The sequence below is a fragment of the Tenrec ecaudatus genome, chromosome 15 (assembly GCF_050624435.1).
Source record: "Tenrec ecaudatus isolate mTenEca1 chromosome 15, mTenEca1.hap1, whole genome shotgun sequence".
In the NCBI taxonomy this organism is placed as follows: Eukaryota; Metazoa; Chordata; class Mammalia; order Afrosoricida; family Tenrecidae; genus Tenrec; species Tenrec ecaudatus.
In genome coordinates, this window is record NC_134544.1 from 41266261 (window position 1) to 41288358 (window position 22098).

Here is a 22098-nt window from a genome sequence, read left to right on the forward strand (position 1 = left end):
CTGAAACAGTTTCAGTGGGAGTCACTCCGACTCCTACCAACCCTGGGCGCACCGGAGTCGAACTGTGCTCCCCGGGGCATTTGCTCTCTGATCCTTCAGAAGTCAAATCAGCAGGCTCTCCTTCCCAACATGCCTTTGGCTGACTTGAACTTCCAGTCTTTGGGTTAGCAGTCAAATTGCTAACAGTTTGCCCCCTCGGACAGATATAGTATGTTTTTTAAGTCTTTATGGGTGAGGTCTCAAGCTGGTGGCCATAACCCCAGAGGCCATTGGCCATGATCTGAAATCAAGAGGATCTAGATGCCCAAGGCTGCTCTCGACCTAAAGGGTGTGGATCATTGGGGTGGCATCCAGGGGGAGCTGTTAGTTTGTTTCATGGCTGCTGAGCTTGCAGAGCCTGTATCCTGTCTCCATCTGGCCAACATAAAGCACAATAGATCAAGTACACAGGAACATTGCAAAGACGAGGGGAGGCAGCCATCAGTTGTCACGTGTTACTTTTTTTTTTACTCATCCTTTGCCATGTAGATATATAATTAATTGTCTTTATGCAATGAGAGTGAATAATCCTCTATAAAATAGAAAATCCATTTCAACTACTGCTTTAGAAAACAGCTGTGGGCCAGCCTTGCAGTGCATGGAAGATGATTTGGGTGATGGGGCTAATCAGTGTAGGCACCTTGAACGAGGCCATTGTATGCCTACAGCATACGGGCTAGCTATCGAGAGTAGATACTTTTTGTTACAATTAAAGAGTTGAGTCAATGGGAAATTAAAAAGTTGAGCCTCAACAATGGAAATTAAACAGTTGAGACCCAACAATTAAGGAGTTGAGTCAATAGGAAATTACTAGGGAAGACCTGCAATGCTTCAAAACCAAGGTATGCAGTAGGCGATATGTTAGAAACCAAGGTATGCAGTAGGCGATATGTTAGACACCTCTTATGCACTTTTCATTTTCTTTCTTGATGCCACCTCTTTCTCCAGCCCCAGCAGAGGTGTCGGACTTGATTTCACTCATTCACGCTGTGACTGTTTACTGAACTTCTATCTTGCGCCAGGTACTGGGGATACTTTGTACCACGTACAACATACTTGAAAGTGGAACATCCTTGATGAAAAACAAGGTTGGGTCAATAGGATACGGGAACGGGAGTCGTCAAGCAGAGGCCTTGTGGAGGAGAGGACAGAGCACAAAGACTGGAAGGGGAGCAGGTCAGCCACGTGGATTTGCAGGGGAAGAGAGCCCCAGCTGGAAGACTCGCCAGAGCAAAGGTCCTCGGATGGGTGTCTGCTCAGCGTGTTCCCGGTGCAGTAGGAGTCCTGTGTGGCTGCCACAGTGACCAGGTAGGAGAGCAAGGCCGAGAAGCCAGGCTTGATATATGGGGCCCAGACTCACACCAAACACACTGCCGTTGAGTCGATTCTAGCTCCCAGCAACCCTGCAGTCTAGAGTACGTGTTTCCTTTATGGTTTCTGAGACTTGATGAGGCTGACCGTGGCGGCATTCTCTTCTGAGTGGTGGGTGAATGAGAGTCACCGACTTTTTAGTTTGCAGTCATACGCTTCACTGCCACCTCACAACGGCCCCTGCAGATGAGGACCACTGGGCCTCTGAGCCCCTTTCAGCTGTGTGGCTTTTATTCTGAGGTCAGTGAGGCTTTTATTCTGAGGACTGACAAGATCTCCTCTTCCCCTGGTGTAACATCATGCTCGGCACATAATAACTGCTCACACCCTGTCTGTGGATGGAATCAATAAGTGAGTCACAGCAGATAACAACAGTAAAATGCGCGGAAACAACGTCTGAACAGGCATGAACAAGGTGGCAGGAGGAAGGAGTTCCTTGGAGAAGCACAGGTTGGACAGGTGGGAGAGAGAGGCTTTTCTACCTTCCCTGGCTTCCCGATGGTCTGTTTTCTTTGAGTGCTTCCCAGAATTCTGAGATCCCAGGAGTCAGGCTGTGGGAGAGCACCCTCTCTCTGTGTGCCCCTTTATTTCTTAGCTCCCAGGCTCTGGGCCAGTCAGGCAGGTTCCCAGGAACATCGCTTGGCAGGCCAGTAGGCAGAGGCTATTGAATCTTGTGCTGGCACTTCTAAGACGGAGCTGGAGGAATTCAAAAGGCATTCCTCTGGATGCATCACTCCTTCCAAGGGACAGGGGCATTCAAAGAGGATGCTCTTTCTGAAATGATGCAAGTGTGAGTGCTCAGCTGACACAGCTTCCTGATTTCATGCCGAGGCAGGAAGAAGGGAACGACCCAGTCTGACTTCCATTCCAGGTGTCTATTAACGAGACTATAGGTGTTGCTTAGTTCACAGGCTCTACAATGGCAGCTGTTTGAGCAGTCTCTAGAAATAGAAACATACAAACAAGGAAACAAAACCCCGCATCTCTACGATGATCTTAAAACTAAAAGTAATTCAAGGGCAGAAGCAACTTTAATGAAACCCACATCCCAGGCATCAGGACTTTCAAAGCCTAGTGTTTCTCTACCAGTTCCCTCTGATAAAGGGAAACAATCCTACCAGGCTGCCGAGAGGGGAGGAGCACTTTCTCTGCCATATGGAACGGGCGTCTTAAATGGGTTTGTTTATGTGCTGCTGCGTCACCAACTGCCCTACAGGGATTTACGTGTGTGTGTGTGTGTGTGTGTAAACATGGTATTTCAAAGCAATGCACGTTGCTTTCTTCTAAGTGGAGAATGATTCAGCACCAGGAATACAAATTTGTATGTATCCCAAACATTTGGAGCACTGCAAACAAAGATAACTATGCTCCAAAGGTTAGTCATTTCCCCTTTCTTTCCCTGAATGTCAATTGCGTCCTTGGGGCTTCTTGGGCACAGGGCGTCCTTCTCTTTGCATCTCTCTCTTTGTCGTTTCTCTTGCCTTAACTTTCATAAGAACTTCAGAATTCTTGGTTATTTTTTATGCCACTCAAGAATCTACTTTTTGAGTTTCTCCAACTGCCTTTCGATTCCCTTTTTCCTTATCTGAAAAATGGAAAAGTTGCGCTCTTGGGCAGAGTTTTGGGCGGGATTCTAAAATGCACACCCTGCTCCCCACCCCGACTTCTGGATTCCTGGGCCTTGTAGAACAGATGCCTTCGGCCCACTAGTTAATCAAACACAAATCTACGTGCTGATGTCCGAGAATAGGAAGGTACCAAATCATTTAACGATGGGAAGATTGTCTGTGTGTGTCTGAGAGAATTTTTAATAAAAGCAGGGCATTTGATCTGACTGCCTCACAGAACGGGACCCAGGCTGGTCTGAAGGGAGGAGAACACATCCTTCTGTGAGTTGCCTCTGGAGGACACTTGGTAACAAATATTGGTGGACTCTGTGATGCCAGCAAGGAAGTGTGACTTCAATCCCAGCAGCACAGGGGATGACTTCTTCTAATGACCAATGAACTTGAGAGAGGGCCGGCCCCAGCCCTGGTGATGGTCTCAGATCCGACCAACACCTTGGTGTCGTCCCACGGAGCAGACCAGTGAAACTGCGAACCATTCAGCGTGTATTGTCTTATGCTCCTGTATTTGTGAGAATGTCTCAGGAAGCCTTCCAGAACTATAGGTGGTCAACAAGCCACTTACCATAAAAGGAAGTTGGGGCACTCTCTTAAACAAATGAGCGGAGAAGGGTTTGTGTAGAGTATTTCACAGGAAGAGCACATCAAAAGGCTACTCAGTGCCTGGCGCCCTGAAAAGATGGCATGAAAGGAGCCACGGATAGATATTAACTCATAGAAGAAGGCTTCCTGTGCCACTCCCTTGCGTTAATATCGCGCCCACCGAGAAACATCTCTGTGGACGAGTTACTGCGCCCTGTGGGTCACAAGGCCTCCTGAAAGGAGTTTCTCACATATGGCCACCCAGTCCCTTGTGCCTCACAGCGCCCCTACCGGACAGTGTCGAACTGTGCTTTTGAGTTTCTAAGAGTTTAAATCAGGGGAGTAGACAGCCTTGGCTTTCTCTAGCAGAGAAGCTGGTGGGTTTGAACCACTGATCTGGTGGTTGGCAGCTCACTGTGTAGCCCACTAAACTACCAGGGCTCCTGGAAGAAGCTGAGAGGCACGGAAAACAAAATCCTGGGTTCTAACGGATAGAAAGTTAGATCTGGATGAAAAGTCCATTTTAAAATGTGTCAATCACTGGAAGAAAAGTACTTGCAGAAACTCTGAAAGAACAGATTGAAAAAACATACATGTCCTTTCCCTTTTCTTAGGAACAAAATTTTCACTAGGTTTTGGTGGATGCGAGTGCAGAAAAAACTCTTTAGGATAATCAGTAGGAGTACCAGAGAGAGCCATGCCAGCCAGCCGGCAGCACCCGGCATCCCCTGGCCACCTTCTTTCATTTCGCTCCCCCGTGCCCCTCAAGTCAAGCAAGCTGCAGTCAAGCAAGCTCCATTCACAAGGAGGTATTAGGCATTTCTGATTTATTTCTCTCCTTGCCTCTTGTTGTTCGTGAACTCGGGGCTGCGTTTCATTGACTCCAAAGTAATTTCTGAAAAACAGATCTGCTGACATTACAGGGTATCTGGATCATTAACCATGTCAGTGCTGACCGAGGAAATAATGTTCTAGTAGAAACCCAGCGATTTGTTGAAAAGAAAGGATGAAACGTAGCAATTTCACGCCTAGCTTATAAAGGGTACAGGGTTCTTGGTGTGGAAAGCTTCTAAGAACACGTGGGAGTAAAGAGAAGGCTGTTGGCTAGCTAGGAGCTCTGGGGGCCTTATTTGTGTAGAATCCCCATTTGCCATCTTAGCACATTCCTTCTAGAATTTCTGATAGTCAGTGCAGTGCCTTCTCCTCTCCCACTCTTAAGAAAACGTCATCTTAAAATTTTACTTGAGCATGTGTGATTCATCTAGGGGACGGGAGGGCATGACCAGGCGCGAAGAATAATCAAGGGAGGAAGTGGTTTCAGGTGTTTTAGAGCAAATCTGAAGGAAGAACAGCGAGTTTTCTCGAGGGACAAGTGAAGGGCTGATTATAAATGGCAACTATTTGGGGTATGGTTTTGATAGTAAATATTTAGGCTTTGTGGTCTATGAGGCACCATCATAGATATAGATCTCTATATCTATCTATCACTATCTCTAGCTCTATCTACAACAAGAGTCCCTGGCTGCTGACTGTGAGGATGGAGGATTGAGTCCACCCAGAGGCATCTCAAAAGGCAGGCGTGGAGATCACCTTCCGAAAACTCAACCACTGAAAACTCCAGTGCATAGTTCCACCCCGACACACGGGCTCCCCTTCACTGGGTGGCAATGCTGCAGGTTATATGTCATGTCTAATAACAGAGAAAGCAAATTTACACCACGCTATACTGATCATATCAAAGCTGCAATAATAACTGAGTAATGCAGGTCTGCCGATGAGAAAAGTAGAATTTGGGGGGTCGGGAGGAGGGAGCTGACATGTTGCCCAAAGGTATGAAAAGTCAGTGTTTCCACGGAGCCTTAGGGGGAGTCCTGGGTTACTCATTGGCTGCTGAAAGCAAACGTTGATGTGTCTTGTTATCAAACGAATTATACACATTCATCTGGACAAATTATTCTTTGTTCAGTGCCTGTATGAAAACAGGCAGTAGGCTAGACTTAATCTGTGGACTGCACCCTTTGAGCCCTAGGGTAGAGAGCCTTTGTAGAACCTTGTGAACCAGTTATTCTCAGCAGGGAAGGGGCAGGAGTGGCAGTGACAGTGTCCCTCCTCTGCCATCAACAGGGAAGGCATGGGCAGTGGGCAAGGGCAAGTGGGAGCCAGCTAACACTGCAGGTCCATGAATTTAGATCAACATGGAAATCGCTTCAGAGTCACCCACACGCGCTCTAGGCTGTATCTCGACAAGATTTATTTGTTTCTATGCTGTAATTTTACAAAGGTCAGTTCTCCGGGTTTTTTTTTTATCTTTCATGGAACAGTTTTTAGATTCTTTTCATTGGTAGACAAAACAAACTTTACCTGTAACTCAGGTCTGGCTCCAAAAATAGACAACCTATTCTCAGTTAAGATCCTCTCGTGGATTTCACTGAAGTAATGCTATGATAAAAGTTTCCAATAAAGCAGTACACTTACAAATATATCACCTGGCCCTTTCCTCTCTTATCCCTTGTCCTGTAGAGTAGAGCTCTAGAAAAGGTAGCGTGATGGGTTGTGGGTTGGGCTTTAGGGCAGCCGCACACAGCCTTTCTCTCAGACAGCGGCGCGTCCTCAAAGCTGACTGAGGCCACAGCAGGGAAACACCACTGCTCTGACCCTTCCTGAAAGAAAGACTCCATCTTTGGCCAAGAGAAGCCAAACCCCAGTTCCTTAGTATTTCACGAGTGCCTGTCAACATCGCAATGGTCATATTTACTGTCATCAAAGAAAGAATGGGAGATGCATAGAGTACTTGCATTGAAAGCTTCTGTTCATGGTAGAAAGGATTTTGAATGGAAGCTTAATTTTAGCAGGCCATTTAAAATATTTCTGCTATTCTCTCTTCAGCCTTGGGTTTTGTTCTGCTTAGAGTATCTTTTCTCATCCTAAACTGCATGAAGTTTATACATGTCTGCTTAACATATACAAAGCAGTTCTGACCCGGCCAGGGGTCTCCTTCCTGACCAGGTCCCAGCCCCTCCTCGTCAGGGCACTACCTCTTTAGTGCTCTCTGAACTAGTTTTCACAGGTACCAGGAGTTGCCTCCTCATGCCGGTTATTCAAGTACTGTGTGCAGATACGCAGGACAATATTATAATTAAAAAATAAATCTCTAATTAGAAAATGGGAAGAATTATTAATAATTTATAGCTGTTTCATCAAAATAAAATAAATTCATACACATGAACAGTACATATTTTTTTCTCTCCAAGACAAACGGGTGGCAGTAATATGAGGGGAGCACTGACCCAATTGCTATTAGTGATCTAGCTTTGATGCCTAGCATTTTAACAAATGGTGGGTTGGTGGGGGGCAGCTGATGCAGGCTGATTTGCTTTAAGGTTTTGTCTATTTTCCTGCTGCTGCCTGATTCCAGCACATGTTGGTCATTGTCTGGTTCTGTTGCTGCTCTTTGTCTTCGAACGAGTCTCATGTGGAGGAGCACTCTGTTCCCAGGGACTTTCCAGGCTTTCGGGGGTGTAGCTGCTCAGGATGACCTTCCCGGGTGCTTCTGGGTGGAGGGGGCACTCATTTGCAAGGCAAGGGCTTATAAAGACCTGGATCAGCCCAGGACTCAGAAGACTCCCATGTGAAAGCCTGACTTAGTTCAGAAAAGAATTCCAAGTATTATAAGAGCTTGTCATCATTTCCCCATCCTTGTCAAGGAAACACACCCATTTGATAGTTTATAGCGTTCCTGGATACCAATTTGATATCATTCCATTTTCCAATAAACAGGCTAAAAAAAAGAAGAAAGAATAAAACCCATCCCGAGTTAAATCAGTCCCAGCACAAGCTTGTACTCCCATCCCATCCAGAAGTTCGTCCATTTGAATACTTTAGTTGTTAAGAATGGTTAAGGTGTCAGAAGTATGTAAAATTATTCTTTCTGCCGTTTGTGTATGATAATTAACTTGCTATTATTATGTAAACATTTTTGTCAGCACTTGCAAAAACAACCTAGTCTTCGTAAACATGGTAACAAATATAAAGTATAGGATTTGGGGGGTGGGGGTTGTAATGAGTTCAAAAGACTGGCATACTTACAATTGCATTTCTTCTGAACAAACCTAAGCTTACATGCTGTTCTGTAGGTGGAGAGTCGGATACGATCCAGATCTTGAGCCCCTAGTGGGGGGAAAAAGTACACAGATGGTATGCCATGTGTGCGGAAGAAAATGTATAATGCTTAGAAAGAAAACAAGCTGCAGATGTAATCCACGCACTTCATTTGGTTTCCATTCTTATTAGAACACCACTATGATTTTAAGATCTGCAAAGGACTTCCCAAATATCCCAGTGTCGAGGGAAAGACAGTCCACACCTCCAGCATGGGAGCCTGGCTGTCAGCTTTGCTCACGTCCTAGGGAACCCAGCGCTAGCCTTGTTGCGTCTGCCACTTCTGAGAACAATCTGGTCAAGCTGAGACTGTGAGGCAGACAGTCGCTACAACCAGATATGGATATGATCCCGTGATCCTTTTGACGGCTCTGGGACAGGCCGTGAGACCACAGCTACAAGGCGAGCACCCACTTCCTCTTGGGTATCTTCTCTGAGCGTCCTTGGGTAAGCTGCATTTTCTCCATCCGCAAGAGCAAATCAACTCGATCACAGCCGCAGAGTCAATCGGACTCTGAGTGACCCTATAAGGGCAGCGTAGACCTGCCCTTGTAACCCACATATCCAGAGACTGTATCTCTTTAGAGGAGTAGAAAGCCTCCTCTTACTCAGAGTGGCTGGTGGTTTTGAACTGCCAACCTTGTGGTTAGCAGTCCTATACAGAAATGCTATGCCACCAGGGGTCCATCTGGAAGATGAGACAATGGTCATTCTAACCCTTCCTTAGAAGCACTAGGACAAAGGAAGGAAGACACCTATAGCACAGAGCAGCGTGTGGTGCGCAGCCAAGACCTGTTAGTATTCACTATTTCCACACGCGTGTGTCCTAGCATCCTCCCTATTAAACTCAGAAGAGAGAACCCTTTTCTAAAAGCAACCTACACTGTGGCTTGACCAAAACACCCAAACTTGCCGCCATCTTGTCAATGCTGACTCATAGTGACCTTCTACGGGTTTCTGAGACTATTACACTTTACTGGAGGAGAAAACCCAGTCTTTCTCCCAAGGAGCTGCTGGTGGTTTCAAGCTGCTGACCACTTGGATTGCAACCCAATGTGTAACCACTACGCCACCAGGGCTCGAAGTCCTATCTTAATACAGAGGGAGCAGGCTCCCTCATATTCTGGAACTACTTTGCTTAGGCCATGTGTCTGTTCAGGAAACCAGCAGGCCTCTCGATGCTGAGAGTACCAGACCCAGTTCATCAGCTCGACTCCAAGCTCCTCTGCAATCTAGTTTCATCCTGCCCCCATGCAATGGCATTTCCTACCACGTTCTATCACACCCCTCTGCTTGGCTTGGGCTGGCCTCCTCCCCCTGACTCCTAGTGTTCAAGTCCTCCTTTCATCCCTAGACTGTGTCTACAACACATGTCTGTTCTTCCTCATGTCTGTCTATCAGACATTCTTTGAGACCCACTTCAATTCACGCACATCTCTTCCAGACTTCCCACCATGTGTTTAGTTCATAACAGATAAAAATGGCCGTGCTCATAACAGATAAAAATGGCCGTGCTATTGCTTGACAGGCATTGGATTTTCTCCTTGCAAGTGGTGTTACCTAAATGCCTGACAATATAATAGTTAGGGTAGCCGACTGGTGAACTAGCCTGGGAGCAATTATAGTAGGACGCCAATGAACTGTTTTGCTAAGGGAACCAAACCAATCCAAATTCATTGCCACCCAAGGAACAGCTGGTGGATTAGAACTGCTGGCTTTATGGTTAGCAGTCCAACACATCATCCACTACTCTATCTGGGCTCTTTCCTAAGGAGACTCTGAATTAGCACTTGCTCTTCACTGAGAGAATTCAGCTTTTCCTCAATGCAAACTGATCTCTTTAGATTCGCTTTAAAGCATTGTCAATAGGTCTATTACTTTGTGGCTATATGAGGCAGATTATTAAACTTTCACTCTTGTGAAAGCGTGTTGCATTTCACACAGGCTCATTGAGATGGAGCCATTGGGAGCATTTGAGGATCAAAATTATAACCCCACTCCATGTAGTAATTCACTTACAATTACTTTCAAAAGATTGGCATTTGACCAGTGACCATCCAAGGATTGTGTCTAATGTTAGGGAGGAATATAATTTTGTGAAAGTAATGAATTAATAGACCTTAATTCTGTCACTTCCTAGCCATGTGTTTACCTGGTGTCTCAATTTCTCTGTGTGTAAAATGGGACAACAGTACCTACTTTACTGTTCAGCTGATCATATAGGAGAGTCTGGGCCCTGGTGGAGTAATGGTTATGCGTTGGGCTGCTAACCTCAAGGGCAGTAGTTTGAAACCACCAGCAGCTCCTTGGAGGAAAGGCGAGGCTCTGCCTCCTGAAAGAGATGCACTCTTGGAAAACCCCCACGGCGGTTCTACTCTGCCTGTAGGGTTGCTGCGTTGGAATTGACTCAATGGCAGTGAGTCTATGTAAGGCCATGATCTCTGTACCAAACCAGTTGCTATGCAAAAGATTGTGCCTCATGGTGACCCCGCGCATGTCAGAATCGAACTGTGATTTGTCGATTTTCAATGACTGATTTTTCAGAAGAACTTTGCCAGGCTTTCCTCTGGGGTGTATGTCTGGGAAGACCCAAACCGCCAACCTTTGGGTTAGCAGTTCAGGGTATTAACCATTGTGCTACTCAACTACACATAGTCAGTATTGTAAATGTAAATCAATAGGAGGTGACCATCCTTAGAAGGCCTCACGGTGGGACCATGGCAGTAGCACCCATCAGCTGCTCTGTGGGAGAAAGACGTGGTAGTCTATTTCCGGAAGGATTTGTCATCTTTGGGACCCTCGTTGTTCTGTCCTGTCACATTGGATCACTATAGACCAGAATGGACTCAGTAGTAGTGCATTTGGTTTTTCATTTGGTCCTCCTTAAAAAGATTTCCTGGACTCTTTGACCAACGATATCAAACCAGGAGAAAAATCACTGCCTTTGAGTTGGTAAGTGACACGAACTTCTTGTTCCTGTTTCAGATTTAATTTGCTTTCCTATAACTTCAACTCATTTGACCTAGTTTCCCCCCACCACCCCAGGCACTACTTAATCTCGTCTCCCTGCCTCTTGATCATTTATTTCTCAAACATCTGAAAGCGACGTTACACCATCTCTTCAGGTAAGATTTAGTTGGGAAGGCAACTTCTCTTTGGCTTTGTGAGTCAGAAGGCCTGCAATTCCACATCCATTCTGGATGTAGCATCTGGGAGAACAGCTCTCACATAGTAGGACTTCAGTACACGGAAGTTGCTATTACTATCAGGCATGGAGTTTGAGACCCCTTACATTTGCTAATCACTCTGTTCCATGGGTTGCTAATGGCTCTTTAAAAGGAGATCCACACTGGCACACCTCTTGCCACTTGTCCATCCTCACTGCTTTAGAGTTGATTCCAAATCACTGCGGATGCATTAGAGGGAGTCAAAACGCCCTGTTGTCTTCCCCAGACTTTAAAGCTTTATAGGAACGGACAGCCTCATCCTCATCTTTCTCTTGAGGAGCAGCTGGTAGTTCAACTACTGACTTGGTGCTTGGCACCCAGGGACCAGGGCTCTCTCCTTACCTGTACAGACTAGAGAAAACCCAAACTGAAGCCCACTGCCACAGAGAGTCCACGCAGACTCCTGACATCTCCCGAGGGCAGAGTGGACCGGCTTCTTCTGGTTTCTGTGAGTGTAAACCCTAAAGGGGTAGGCACCTGTGTCTTTCTCTCCCAGAGCAGTTGCTGGGTTCGAACTGCTGAATTTGCAGTGAAACATCCGACGCTTAACCCACAGCAAAACCAGCACTCCTGCAGACCATAGAGAAGGCACGTATTGTTACCTTTGCTACAGACATCTATTAACGGAATCTGTGTTCAAATACTAGCGTGAGCTGCTAGCTCCTGGTGAGCTTAAATCCAGAAACTTGAACCCTCTGCCACCGAGTCCAGTCTGATTCATAGCAATCCTAAGGTCAGAGGGGAGGGGAGGAGGGCTGTCCCATAGGTTTCCCAAGGCTGTGAATCTCAATGGAAGCTGACTGCCTCGTTTTTATCCAGGTGAGTGGCTGGTGGCCTCAAACCATTGGCCTTTCAGTTAGCAGCCCAATGCTTAACCCAGTGCATCACCAGGGCTCGTTTGATTGAGTTTACAGGTAGTTAAAAAGCTAGTTGGGTGTTTATATTAAGTCAGATCTTTTAAAATTATATTATATGTCAGATCCTTCCTACTTTCTAGTTAAATGTTTATTTGGGGGCATATGTATAGGACTTCCTATTTACCTGTTTAATTGCTTTTAAGTTTTAACTTCCAGTTCCGCCTTTTCTGACATCTTTTGAAAGTTTGCTTTACTCACTGGCGTTTCAAAGCTCCTTCTCTGTTTTAGGGCCTCTGTCACGCTAGTGTGGGAAACTGGGCTTTTCAGGATGCTGAATAAGCAGCGGCAGGGGAACTATGGGCCATACCTGAGGAAAGGTAAGCTGCTCTGTCCCCTTGGATGAGGATTTCATTTTATTGATGCCGAGCATGGCTCAGGAACCAAGAGAATCTTGGTACCTGAAATTACTCCCGAAAAAGAACCACCAGCAGCATAGATCGTTTGTCTACCTTCTTCAAGAGCAGCGATCGCAGCTGGAGGGAGCCAAGGACTTGGCTGCCGCACAGAGGTCGGTTTCTTAGCTCTAGTGAGGCTTTCAGGTCTCAGGACAGTCACACTAGCAACTCCAACAGGATCCTCGACACCTGCGGTGGCCTCTCCCGGCTGCAGTAGAGAGGCAGGTAGCCATGGTCCTGACAGATAGGAGGGCACTGATTCTATTCTGTCCTGCCGGCGGTCAACCTGGCCTTACTGGACCTGTGTCTTGTTCAAGAAGCAGAAAAGGGGATGGAGATGTGCAAAGGATTCCTATTTGTGTAAGTTCTTCCTGTATGATGATGTCAGTCCCGGACTTTGATATGGCGAGTGACAGAAGGGATGTTTTCAGTATAGCAGTGCACTAAGAAGAATGGACCTGGGACCAAAGAAGCTGAACAGAGAAATGCTGCATAGTCTCTAGCTCTGTATGCACCTTGTTTCACTGTATCACTGCCCCTTAAAACCATGAGCTTAAAACTGAATTAAGAGATACACGTGGTTTCTTCTTGAAAAAAAATCTATAAATCCATGGCCTACCTCTGTGGTAGCTGTGTGTCTTCTGTATCTTCATTCAAGCCATTGATTAACACCAAGGACTGGAGCAGGGCCAAGGATAAAACCTTTCAGTCTCCAGAGACCTTCCTCCACTTGACTGAGGCAATAAATCTCCTGGTCATGAGCATGACGCTACCTCTAAATCTATCAACCTCTACATTGACCCATATTTCTTCAATACATGCACAGTCTAAGCACTTTCATCAATATTTTGATGAAACTAGGGTGCTTTTTTATTTATATTGTTTTCATGACCTAGCAGGCTAGTAAATTTATTATAAGGTATAAATTAGCTAATCCATCTATCCACTCATTCATCAATCTATCCATATTTATGTATGTATCCAGCCTTAACATAGTTTTGAATTTTAAATTTATGATATCATTAACAGCTTTATACACCTCACTTATATCTTGCCCCTAATCTTTTGGTAGTATATGCTACAACCTTCTGTATAGTCATTTAGATTTTTAAGTATACCATCCATTAATGTGTTCCTTAAACACATTTTATTGGCTAAAATGAAGCTTATGAACCCTAAATTCTTTTTAATAGTTGATGGTTGACTAGATATGTGTGCATGTTTGAGAAATTGGAAGGGAAATACAAGCTTGGTGGTCAGGGATGATGCTCACAGATACACCGCAAGCAACCACGTGGGCAACATCCTCATTGAGTTCGGGTGGCAAGAGGGAGGAAGAAGTTTGTAGGGGATAAATATAGAGTTCAGTTTAGGGTTTACAGGATATGATTTGTCCGTGGGACTTCAAAGTTTGATATTCAGTGGAAAGCTCAGCATGTGCCTACGGTAAACATGACAAGAGCTACAATGTATTTAGGGAATACATACATGTGCCTACGGTGAACATGACGAGAGCTACAATGTATTTAGGGAATACATACATGTGCCTACGGTGAACATGACGAGAGCTACAATGTATTTAGGGAATCTCTTTTCTTGTGCTTGAGCTCTTGCTTTGTGGGAGCCCTCTGATTTTCTTTCCTTGGTTTTACGACCCTCCAGATTTTGCCAAATGACTTCACCGAACTTTATTCTTGACTCACTCTTTCTACATACAATTTCATTTTCTTCCAAGGAACTATCTCTGGCGATATTTCCCATGTCTCCTAGGTATTTAAAAATTTCCCCCAAAGCACAGCCCATATTCTCACAACTGGGCTTATCACGAAAACCAGTCGCCCCTGAGAATTTCCAGGATGAAATTAGCATGGTACAGAGACCAGGTCATGAGCAACGAAGAAGCAAGTGGACATAGTCACATGATGGTCTCATAGCAACTATAGAATATGGCAACAGGATCAAGCATACGATTTTTTTCCTGAATGTTTGAGATCAGTTTTCCAAGATATCATAGCATGCACTGCTGCAAAAAATGACCTAGGTTCTATTCCAAACTGTGCACACTATCGTGTAGCAGGGCTGTCGACCTTCAAGCAATGCCTCCATATTTGCTGGGTTTCTGAATGTGTCTCCCCCTCCCTCTCTGCACCCTCTTCTTCGTAAGGACAGTGCTGTCACTCTCCCCAAGACCTTCCTTTTCTTGGTCGGTAGCACTTCTTGTTCTTAGTGTTTCAGTCACTTCCTCCCATAAAGCTCCGCAGCTACTATCCCATAGGCACTGAAATAGCTACGTGAGATGCATGGTAAGATTCAAAGGGAATTGCCTAGCATCTGTCCTGTAGGAGTTCACGGTAGTGAGAGAATTAGACAACAAGTAACTATCACTCAAGGCAGGCAAACAGAAGGGGAGTTGAATTAAATTCCAAGAGCAAGCAAATACATTATTTTGCTAACAGCCAGTCTGAAGAAGTTATTGGAACTCATAAACTTACTCAGTGACTGGAAAAGCCAAAGTGGGGGTGGCGTTCACATTGAACTAGCGTATCTCTGTCTCAATCCCAGGTTTTGAACAAGGAGATAATTTGGGCATTGTGTTAAATAGAATATTTGGTTAAAAGTGTCCTGTCTAGATTTCTCAAAACCAAGTAGATGGCCACTCACTTTTAAAATATGAGGTTGGCCTTTGTTTGCCTAATTGTGTGTTATCTACTGCTCTTCATTTTCACCCCTGTACAACCATAAGTTCAGCAGTTTGAAACCATTAGCTGCTTCACAGGAGAGAGACCGAGCTTTCTACTCCTGTAGAGTTAGTCTCAGAAACCCACAAGTGCAGTTCTACCCTCTCCTGTAGGGGCGCTCTGTGCCAGAATCGACTCAATGACAGTGAGTTTGGTTTGGTTTAGTTTTCTGCCTAAATGCTTTTGCTCCTTGTAGGAATGAGCTCAGAGTACATGTGTAGCACTCACGCCTGTACTGCAATAAATCCAATTGGCCAACCTTTCTTATCAATTGTTCCTCTCTCTCTCTCTCTCTTTCTCTCTCTCTCTTCCAGAGGTGAGAGTCTATTTAGCACGTTTGTTTTGGCTTTTTGTTGTTGGCTCTAGATAAAACTTTGCTGACTAGCTTGACAAAATTTAGGCTCTTTTTTTAACTTCCTGCCTAAACATCACAGATTCGATGCCAGTCCTCATGGTCAATCGTTTCCAGTTTCTCTCTTTCTCGGTGTCTAGCTAGGACTGGGGCAACATCTTATTTTTAATTATTTGACAGTCTCCATGCGATTACCTTCCCCTTTCATGCACCTGTCTATGGATCAAAGTCAATTCCTATTTTGGAAGCCAGCCCTCTCTTTTCCCAAGAGAATCCCCAGGGAGTGTGGACTCTGTACTTGGTGCTGCGCTAAACCATCAGCTCGAACACATGAAATGTTAAAGTCAGATGCGTTCGTTCATCTGTTTTGACTGGCATCTGAGTCTATTATATAGCACACTCATGGAAGAAATATATACATTTCCGTGGCTTGCCCAGCTAATCTGATCATTCACCAAGAGAATGCATAAGATCATTTAATAAAGCTATACAACATATCTGGGACATTTTGATAAAAAAGATAAAGCTAAGATTGGAGAAATCGGCGCATGGTTTTCCCAAGTCTCCCTTGCTCGGAGAATAATTTAGAGATGTTTTGTTTCTATACAAAACTTGTCTTTTTTTTAAGGTGGCAATTTAAACCTTTCATGTACTCAGGCATTGTCCCTAGATGTATTCTCTCTGCTCCACACTGCACCAAGTACACAGCAACTGGGATGTGGACTTCAACTCAGACTGGAATTTACAGAATTATTAAATAAGCACACTTTTATAATTCCTCGAGGGTCCTGATACGGTTTTGATGTGAGAAGGATACACTTGAAGAGCTCCCCTCAAGATCTGAATACCTTTTTCTTTCATGTTCGATGTTAATAATGGTGTGCATGTGTGTGTGTCTGATGAGACGTTGACCCATGATGTTTTTGCCTGTTGCCTTTTCCGTCTAAAACTTTATCGTGTGGGAAGACATCTGTGGTATTGTGACACTTCTTCTGGTGGCCAGGAAGTCACCAGGTTCACAATTCTAGGGAACTGGCCTTGCCAAGAGTGAGCTACAGAAGCAACTAGGTCCTCGGGAATTAGAAAGCCGCAACTGAAACTCTCCCAGGTATTTTCACACTGTCGCTCAGAGTAGAAAATTCTCTGAGAGAAAAAGTCAGGAGCGTGATTGAAATTCCACACAATAATTTTACTTTTCTTTCTCTTTTGTTAGTTCTAACACTATGTGCTTCCAGATCACTGGGAGATAATAAAGGGAAATACAAATGGGATTATCTGAGACTTTTCTTTATCTCCTCTTCCCCTCATTCTTGCCCATCAGTTCCAATTTTTGGCAGAAACCTAACTGTGTCTACAGCCTCCTCAGGGGCTGGGGAGGGGAGGCTTACAACTCACTCTTCTTGCTCATCCTCATTGTTAATGCAGGGATGGAGAGAGAAACAGAAAAGAGAATCTTACTTTTTATTTCTTTACAACATTTTATCTGAGATTTGTACCAACCTCAATGTTAAGCTCTTCTTCTTCGACTTAAAAAAATTTTTTTTAATAAAAGAAAACTAGCCTTTGCACAAGACATTGCCAACTAACTACATGAAGAGGAGGCAGCTCTTTAGAGTGGGTTCTCTGCTGGAGTCTCTAAATATTGGCTGCTTTGGTTTCCACTTGGATCGTAGGCCACCTTCAAGCTGTTTCCATCTTTAGTTTTGTATTTAGAAGCTGGCTTGTAGAACCAATTCCAGCCGTCACCTCAAAAACACCCCAAACAAGAAAGCCTCAAATACCCCGTTGCTGTGGAGTCAATTCTGACTCTTAGCAACCTGGCAGGATGGAGGCGAACAGATTGCTATGTCTTTCTCCCAGGGCGGGGCTGGTGAGTCCAAACCATCCTCCAGTTTGTCAGCTGAACAGGTAATCCCTCTGCACTCCCAGGGAGCCTTCATGCCCTATTGGTGAAGTCTGAAAATCAGCTGGTACTTTGACCTCGAAATCATGCTTGCCCCATCTTCGCAGAGGGAGCACGTGACACTACTTTGCCGGTCAGATGTTCAGTGATGGGCATCACAGTTTCTCTACGTGTCTAATACTGTAGTCTATGGGGGATGAGGATATACTCCAGGTTCCTGAACTGTACTTATACCAGAGCTGAATAGTAATAAGGTGTGTGCGTATCTCCAGCAACATTTCTCTTTCATATAAACATTTTAGCCCAGTCATGAATTCTGGTGAATCACTGGCTAATTTAATTCTTACTTCATATGAAGGGGAAGAAAAGTCTAAATGGATAGTTTATTCAGCGAAATTAAGCTTTTAAAGGAAGGCAAGGCACGGAAGCCTTAAGGATGACGTGGCTATTTCCAGTCTTTCCTTTGGTGGGCACCGGAAACCGTACGATGTTCCTGGAAAGTTCCATACTTACTCATCTCTGCAAACAGCTGTCTTCTTTCTGCCATGGTATTTCCTCTTTTCCCACTATCTTCAATCATTCTATGAGACAAAATGATGACAATAGGTAATTATCTTTATTCTAATAAGCAAACATCCATTTATATGTAAACACACTTGCGATATTTATGCCAAAATACAGAGAAGCTATGTATAACGGCAAGTGTATGAAACAAATATAACTTTACTTAAGCTCACCTAATGAGCTGTACATGTTTTTTCAAATATAATATTGGAGGAGGTATAAATTATTTTATAACGTAACAAAACTAACTAAAGTAGCAAATGATGTTGTGTTATAACCAATTCCAACCATCTTCTCTCTGTGAAGTAATGCATTTCAAATGTAAAGTTTCTCTTTAAATTTCAGGACTATCCATTCTTCATATAGAGAGGACAATAGAGATCCCATTCAACAGATGATGGGACCCAGAGACTCACAGGGTGAGCGCCAAAGAGAGGAGAAGAGCCTTCGGTGAGGAGAATAGTTTGTTGCAAATTGCTAATGGAAACGTTGGCTCTTCAAATCTATCCAGAGGTGCTTCAGAAGAGAAGCTGAGGATCAGCTTCCATACATTTGCTCACTGCCATCGAGTATATTGAGATGCTCGATATGACCTGATCCATATATGACAGAGTAGGCTGCCTGCGCCGTGGTTCCAGACAGTGGGACTCTCTAGGGAGTAGAAAGCCTTGTCTTTCTCCAGTGGAGTGGCTGGTGATTTCAAACTGCTGACCATGTATTTAGCAACCCAACTCTGGCTGAACCACTAGGCCACCAGGGCCTCCTGCATATGATTCTCTTTCTCTCTGCCAGTCGGGCAATTCCAACTCACAGCAACCCCCTGTAGGCTTCTGACCACAACACCCCTGGGGCTCCTTGTAGCCATCAAACACCCTGTGAAAGCACAGTTCTCTGACATGTAGGGGATCACAGGGAGATGGAATTGACTCGACAGCAAAGGTTTTTGTTTGTTTGGTTTGGTTTCCACGATGCAGGAAAGTCCACAGGCGGTATAAATTATTAAGGCAACTAGGCTGTTGTGAAATGGAAATGTTTGGCAGTGCATGCCTCAGAAGAAAGGCCTGGTGATCTACTTCCAAAAACTCATCCGTGAAAAATGCAATCAAGCATAGCCCCACTCAGAACACACACGGGGGCACCTTGCGCTGGGTGACACATCAGCTGCAATTGGTGTGTAAAGGGTGTGTTTTCTCTGACTCCAGGATTAGTACTCAGTCCACCGCATCCTGTTGCCATTTGGCTTGTGTGAAGCTGAGCCCTCAATTTAGAAACAGGTAATTTTTGGGAAGCTGCAGATGCTTTTCTATACCTAATCATTTTAGGAGAGGTAGCTAGCTCCACAGCTTTCTACCTACACATGCTATTCTCTGCAGTGCAACTGGCTTAAAATTTCTATTAAAATGCCAACAGCTAAAATAGAGGAAGAAATGAAAAAAAATTATCTCGAGGTTAAAAAGAATGAGAATGTGAATAGAAATGCCATTTGGTCCTGTAGGGTACTTTTGAGTACATATGAAGATTTATATTAGAGGATAATTTAATTTTTATCATATATGATTAAACTTTTTAAAATCCAAAGTCATTCCCAAATACACAGACATAATCATATACCCATAGCTACATACTCATATGGATAGAATGTTGAATTTGTCAAGGATTTCATTTTAGTTGGGTCCAAAATCTACGTCCATGGAAGCAGTTATCAAGAACTCAAAGGACAAAGTTCACTGGGTAAATCTGCTGTAAATATCTCTTTTAAATGCTGACAAGCAAATGTGCCAGTTTGTGGAATAAAGTGCACCCGGCCTAAGCTATGGACTCTTCAATCGATTGTCTCAGGTGTACGCTGGACGGAAGCTGGGCAGTGATGAAGGTAGATTCTGAAAGCCCGATTTATTGTAGCATCGGTGAATAAAATCAAATATAACACAAACCTCCAGAAAAATGAATAAAACTGTCTTAGAGGAAGTACAATCAAAACATTCCTTAGAAGGGATCAAGTTGAGATTCTGTTTTCTTTACTTTGGGCATGTTCAAGAGGGACATGACCTTGGAGGTGGACATGATGTAGAATGTCACTGAAACGGAGGAAGACCTTCAAGGAGATGGATTTATGCACTGGTTGTAACAAGAGACTCAAACAAAGCATTGGCTGTGAGGATGGCACAGGACCGACAATGTCTTGCACTATAATACACAGTGGGACCGAGACTTGAACACTCTGATCTTTTAAAAAAAAATAAGATTTTAACTATCCAGCTATGGTTGACATAGGAATGGGCAGAAATGCTGTCTTCTTGACTCATATAATCCCCAGCAACCTTTCTTCAGGACAAGTGGTAGATAAGCACCTGATATTCACACAATCGTCTGGACACAGCTTCCCATTTTTTATTTCAAGAGATGAGCAGTACAGAAGACTTGCAGCCCTAGAGAGCTAGGGGGAAGAATCTGATGTATGTGTGCATCTGTCCACATGTTGGAAAGAGAGGGAAAGAACCATGAAAAGTAAATCACAAACGACGGCAGGCTGGAGAGCCGTGATTAATAATGGCAGGGAGGTGACACCTCCTGCCTGAACAATTCACTTGAGACTGTTTGTGACACCTTTTTCCCTAGTCATCTCTTTATGTGACTTTCCTTAAGGTTCCTGAGGACAGCGGCCTCAAGTATTTTCTTCACAGAAATACTGGGTGTTGCTACACAAAACCCAGAGATCGATCCAGGTAGCATTTACTGAAGCACGAACTGAAACCGAAACTGAGAGGTAAGAATGAACTACTAAGGTTACTTTTCATGAAATGGATTTCTAATTCTATTTTTTAAACACTGACAATATAGAAAAGCAAGATTCAAATTGTATCTGACTTAGAGATGAATCATTTGAAATGGGCAAAACCACTGCACAACTGTTTTAGCCATGTCGAGAGCCCTGGGAGCGGAGGGAGCCTGCTACTCTTCTTTACGGTTCTCCGGGTGACGCGGTGGCTAAGTGTGTGGCGGCTAACGGAAAGGCGGATGGTTCAAACTTGCCAGCTATCTGTGGGAGAACGATGCGGCAGTCTGCTTCTGATCTGTCCTGTGGGCTTGTTATGAGTCAGAATAGCAGAAGCAACTCTAGCATATTTTCCCTTTTGGTTCATTTATGGTTCTGTCAAAATCCAATGAGATCTGCTGAAATAGAAGATGCCCACTACACTGAGGTCCACTGTTGGTCTACTCATTCAGAAAAGAAATATCAATGATATTACTCTCCTTTCTAAGTAAAATGTGTACGTTATGAGGAGGAGGAGAAGAGGAAGAAGACAAAGAAGACCACAAGAATATGAAATAACAGAAAGCACAAAATATAATTATAAATTTAAAGAGAAAGTCCTATCAACAATGCCACCCCAGGAACTTCCATGGAAGAAACACTGTTAGAAAAAAATAAGAGTACTTATTTATTCATCCTTGATCATGGACATATTATAAACCAAATATCACATCCATCAAGTTGATCTGACACTATACAGTTTACAAAAATTAAAACTGTAAAAAGGTGGAGCAGACACGCTCCTGACTCAGAAGAGAGACTCCCAGACAAATGAGCTATTGATCACATCAGGAGGGGCTGTCTCTGCGGGCTCTGTAGTTCACAGTTCCACTCTGGCCAGTGGGGTCTCAGCTACGTAACTCTGGGCTGCATTTGGTTTGCCTTGGAGAGAGAGGAGCAGAATGTTCAGTAAGGGAGCAAGGGAGTGCTTTCACGGAAAGCAATTTGCTCCTGAAATAACTGAAATTGCTAAGAAGCTCCGCTTATCATGGGTGTCCGAGTAACATCATCTGCCCGAGTCACCTGGAGGAGATGCTGGGGAAAGAACACATCTCTGATTCGAACACAAGTGATGGCACATGGATCATCGTTTACAACCTGAGAATTTATTGGAAGGCTGCCGAGCCCCATCAGGTCCCTCTATTCTTAGATCTTGATCCCATAGGCAACACAAGGCGCACATGGTGTTCACTCCGAGAATCCAGCCCTTTCGTCTATGGAAGAAATATGCAAGAGCCGCTATAATTTATCAGACATTCTGCTACTTTCTGGAGACTCAGAGATTAAGAAGACATACACGATCTTTGTCCTTTGGAAGCTCACAGCCTAGAAAGGGAAACGACTCATTCTAACACATCGAGATCATTTGGTAGAATGCGCACGACAACAAAAGCATGGAGGGCTGTGGCGAT

The 22098-nt window shown here is 44.3% G+C and overlaps 1 protein-coding gene across 3 annotated transcripts in view; it reads right to left on the reverse strand.

Annotated features, from left to right (window-relative positions):
• DTNA (dystrobrevin alpha) overlaps positions 1-22098 on the reverse strand; it is a 301290-nt gene that overhangs the window by 139470 nt on the left and 139722 nt on the right. For all 3 annotated transcript variants that reach the window (XM_075532539.1, XM_075532540.1, XM_075532541.1), the window contains exons 3-4: positions 17821-17888; positions 7704-7784 (exon numbers count right to left, since the gene is read on the reverse strand). In XM_075532539.1, coding sequence (XP_075388654.1) covers positions 7704-7784; positions 17821-17887 — 148 coding nt within the window. In that variant the 5' untranslated portion in view covers position 17888. The remainder of the gene's footprint in view (positions 1-7703; positions 7785-17820; positions 17889-22098) is intronic.